The following is a 4717-nucleotide window of genomic DNA, read 5'->3' as shown; positions in this document are numbered from 1 at the left end:
AGCATTTGGACATACATTTTCTTTTCTGGCCCATTACAATGGGACATGATGTACATTGTAGTGAAGGGAATCTTGTCACAGGCGACCGTATTTGTGAGTTTTTTACTGGACTATCTTCTTGTTCTCAGCTCGGTCTCGTAACCAACCACCCGATTCTGGGAAAGTATGTATTACATGTATTCATAAACATATGACATCTCTGTCCGCAGCCAACAACATGAATCACTGCACAAACGCTAACTCTGAACATGAATTTTACATTGTGGCCTTCTCAATGTTCTCAGTGGGAAAACTTAAGCTTTTTTCTGGGATTTTAATTGTTTACTTGTTGGCTGTTTTTGGAAATTTGACAATAATTTTACTTGTATGTCTGGTGCCAAAATTACACACCCCAATGTATTTCTTCTTGTGTAACCTTGCCATTGTAGATATCACATCCACCTCTACTTGTATCCCTAAGTTACTTGCAATCACAATGACCCAAGATCACAGGATCTCATTTCCTGGCTGTATGATCCAGATGTTCTTCTTTATGTTATGCGCGGCTGGTGAAGCTTTTACGTTGACATCAATGGCCTATGACCGCTATGTGGCGGTATGTAAGCCCTTACAATATTACACAATCATGAGAAAGAACGTCTACGTTGCAATGGCGGCCGCTGGATGGATAGTTGGGGCTGTAAATTCTCTGTCACAGACAATTCTTTCCTCCATATTACAATTCTGTAATTCACATGATATCCATCATTTCTTCTGTGATCTGAGTTCGGTGATCTCTCTTTCCACCTCAGACATCACAAGCAGGAAAATTTTTATATTCTTTGAAACTGCTGTTATATCTATTCTACAATTCCTGCTCACCATAATCTCTTATATTTATATCTTCTCCGCCATATCGAAGATCCGTTCCTCGGCAGGACGTATGAAAGCTTTCTCCAGCTGCACCTCCCACCTCATCACTGTTATATTATTCTATGGGCCGCTTACGTTCTTGTACATGAAACCTCAATCTGAAGATACTAAAGACCAGGACATGTTACTATCGATGCTTTATCTGGCTGTGGTTCCGATGTTGAATCCTCTGGTCTACAGTCTGAGAAATAAAGAGGTTTTGGGGGCTACTGTAATATTATTTAAGGAAATAAAACTAAAGGTCTCTCAGTTAGACTCAATATTTGGTTGGTGGGACATTTTTTCCTAACAGAACCCAAACATTGTTGAACTACCAGTTTGATCACTTGAGTCAGCCATGGACAGGAACAATGTTTTTACCACTTAGTAGGGAAAAGTTAGGAGACAATTTGCAAAAATTGTAATTGTCCAAATTTCTCTTCCATGTAGCTTCTCTTCCATAGGCCTATTAGATGCAGCACAATAGGAAGAGAAAAACAAGAAGTGGTGGTACAAGGTTAAAGCCATCCGGTGTAAGAAACTCATTCCGTTTGGTTATACAGAAAAGTAATTTGTATAGTCTTTGCCAAAAATCAATTGCCAATACATTGTATTCTTATAGAAGGAATACTAAGGGATAAACATATAATTTTGCTGAATATTCCAAAAAAACACTTTAAAGCACTTAATGTTTTAGAAAATGAACCTTATAAATTGACGTCTTATTCTTACAGGTTTCTAAATGATCTTATGTAACTTGTAAGGAAACCTCTTGGTGGCAAGAGGCCAGAAAGTTGGCTTAAGAGCATATTTTGGGTGAAGTAAGGTCTTCGTGCATGTAATTCTTTTTCCTCCCTTACACTTGACTCTTTGGTGAATTTGAAGGATATTTTTAATAGTTATGGCTACAGCCATAGGATCATCATTTATCTCAAAAACGGGGCCCTGTCTGTATTGGAAAGAGAAGGTAGAGGGGCCACACAAGAAAACTTATCACCATTCACTTTGTTGGGGGAATGCCCCGGGGGTGGATGCTGTTAGTGTCCAAATCTTGGGAAAGATATGTACGACCGCATGGAGAACATTTTGCCTCTGAGTGGGTCCGTGTTTATGTGTTCTGCGAGTGCTCATACACATCTTTCCCAAGTTTCAGAAACCGACAGCACACAACCCCGGGGCATTCCCCCGACAACTTGTATGGGAGTTATGGAGACAGTCATCTGTTACTAAAAGTGAACTGAGAATGCACCAAATACTCAGCTGTGAGGGACGTCTACTACCAAAGATTCTCTGCCCACATCCCAGACTTCATATCTGCAGATGAGAAGAGGAAACTCTACATCCTACTGGGAGAAGAAGAGGCCACTGTGGAGATTGCTTCCCAATACGTGTACAGTTGTCACCAAACCAGAGGAAGATGAGACTATTACCCCAACTATTATACCCCAAACCACCCACCCCACCCCCCACCTCCCCATATAGCAGTCACCAACTAAGAGGAAGATGAGACTCCACGGACCGGTTTACCCCAAATCAGCCACCCTCGCCCCATACTCTCCCTCTCAACCCCAACCACCTCCCCCCATACTCTCCCCCTCAACTCCAACTCCCCCACCACCACCACCACTTTACTAGCTTTGGCAATGCCAAATATCTACTTGGACGTGCCAATAAAGCCTATTTGATTTGATTTGAATGGCTGTGTATGCCATTTGCTTCTGGGAACAGACATGGCCGTGTTTTCAAGACAAAGGGATGAATTAGGACCTTCATTTATTGCATTTATCAGCTATGTATGGAGTATCCCATGGATAGTAATAAATATTGAGATGGGAATACACCTTCCTCCAAAAGTGCAGGTATCTATCACAGTTCTCAATGTTAAAGATCTTGCTACTAATATTAAAATTACAGTTAAGATAAGATCTGGTATAAAATTATCCCCCAGAACTCACATAGTATCAGTCTCCTTCTCTCCAAAACATTAGAACCATAAATAAATGAAGAAATCTCCAGGCTCCTCTCATCTTCTTACCCTACACGTTGCATTATCAATCTTGTTTCCTCATACTTAATCCAGTCTCACTCCCTCTTTGCAGCCCACATGACCACTGCGGCTCAATCACCTCAAGGCCTCTGACATTACCCAGAAGGCCAGGAGAAGATCCTGCTCTGAGTAACATCACCATCATCTTCACATTGTAGCCATGATGCCCTCGGCTTCCTAGAAGATCTTTACCCCAAGGAAAGTAACTTTTGTCCTTGCCAAGTTTGGTTTGTGACAGCTCAACCTAAGGTTGGTCCTGGCTTGGAGGACCAATAGTTTCTGTAACAGAATCAAACTTTCTTCCATGGTTTCTGTATGAAGGACAAGGTCATCTACATATTGCAGCAGACATTTGGCTTTTGAAAATGGTCTTGAATCATTTCTAGAATTGACTTTGTCTCTTTAGGTGGGAAGCAGTATTGATACTGAGGGATGCCAGGAACAGCCGGCTAAGGCGTTAGTGATGGTTGGCTGCAAGCTGGTGTTTTTAGGCTCAAAGACTGAAGGCTGGGAGTGAGGATGTGGAGGTGGAGAAAATGAGATTATATCCCACTAGCTGGTACCCGCGACTTCGTTTGCGGTGATTGTAGAAGTGGGTATATACAGGCGCGGGTAAGGTTTTCGTACTGTGTATAAGGTTTGGGATATGAAATGTAACTGTGTATCTTGTTTTTGCTGTAATTCTGAGAGCACATGAGACTTTTGTGTTGAATGTAATTTGTATTTCAGCTGCTATACGGTGTTGGTATAAACTGTACATAGTGACTTTGGGACAGAGGTATTTCAGGTTAATATACTTCGATATACGACATTGTATGAGTTGTTATTTTGCGCCAGTACATGTAAGTTTTGGGCACAGGATACTCTTGAGCAAGCAACATAAAGTTTGGCCCTGTGCATGACAGTTTAGTAACTCCATGCGTCTCTTATTAATAGCAATTAACCCCATCATGTCCCTCACATTAACCCCAGTGTAAGAGTTACTGATAGAGATGAGCAAGTACTGTGGGGATCAGCCGATCCGAACAGCACGCTCGCAAAGAAATGAATGGACGTAGCCGGCACGCGGGGGGGTTAAGCGCGCCGGCTACGTCCAAGCGGAAGTACCAGGTGCATCCATTCATTTCTATGGAGCGTGCTGTTCGGATCGGCTGATCCCCACAGTACTCGCTCATCTCTAGTTACTGATGTGTGAGAGACTTGGAGGTAATAATTAAGTATCTTCATTACTGAGGTCTTTAATTAGTACCTCCATATGTCTCACATATTAGTAACCTTTATATGGGGCACACAGGGGTTAATATGAGGGACACGATGGGGTTTATTCCTATTAATGTGAGGCACATGGAGTTACTAACACTAAACTAATAACCCCAAATGGCTGACATTAATGAGAATAGGAACTACAGGAAGGGAGCTGTGTGTTTCTTACTTTCAGTTTGCTAGCAGCTTCGGCAGGAGCTATCACTATAGCAGGCAGAGACTTGAGCGATTAAGCTCCACCCCCTGGGTTTCCTGCACCCCTCGCAAAGGGGAGTGTCCTTATGCCTCAGCTCTAGCAGAGACTTCATTTAACTCTTGCAGGTCCTGTGCTGCTGGTGTGCCAGTGAAATATGGCAGGAGTGCCACTCTTGGCCTGTGTGCCAGGGGTTGCTGACTTCTGCTGTAGGGGGTAATATGAATTTTGTGGCTTGCTATGGTCCAAATTGTGTGAGATTGCAGAGATAGTGATGTGAGTTTGGATTTTGTGGGGGTCCTGGGAAAAACGTATGTGCACTA

The 4717-nt window shown here is 42.5% G+C and overlaps 1 protein-coding gene across 1 annotated transcript; it reads left to right on the top strand.

Annotated features, from left to right (window-relative positions):
- Positions 1-217: 217 nt before the first annotated feature.
- On the top strand, positions 218-3455 carry LOC142204464 (olfactory receptor 1G1-like). The gene is made up of 3 exons (XM_075275776.1): positions 218-1182; positions 3097-3187; positions 3345-3455. The coding sequence occupies exons 1-3, from the start codon at positions 218-220 to the stop codon at positions 3453-3455; spliced, it is 1167 nt and encodes a 388-aa protein (XP_075131877.1).
- The last annotated feature ends 1262 nt before the right edge of the window (positions 3456-4717 follow it).

This window comes from Leptodactylus fuscus, chromosome 5 (genome assembly GCF_031893055.1).
Source record: "Leptodactylus fuscus isolate aLepFus1 chromosome 5, aLepFus1.hap2, whole genome shotgun sequence".
In the NCBI taxonomy this organism is placed as follows: Eukaryota; Metazoa; Chordata; class Amphibia; order Anura; family Leptodactylidae; genus Leptodactylus; species Leptodactylus fuscus.
The sequence above is the reverse complement of the archived record's forward strand: the minus strand, read 5'-3'. Positions and strand labels throughout refer to the sequence as shown.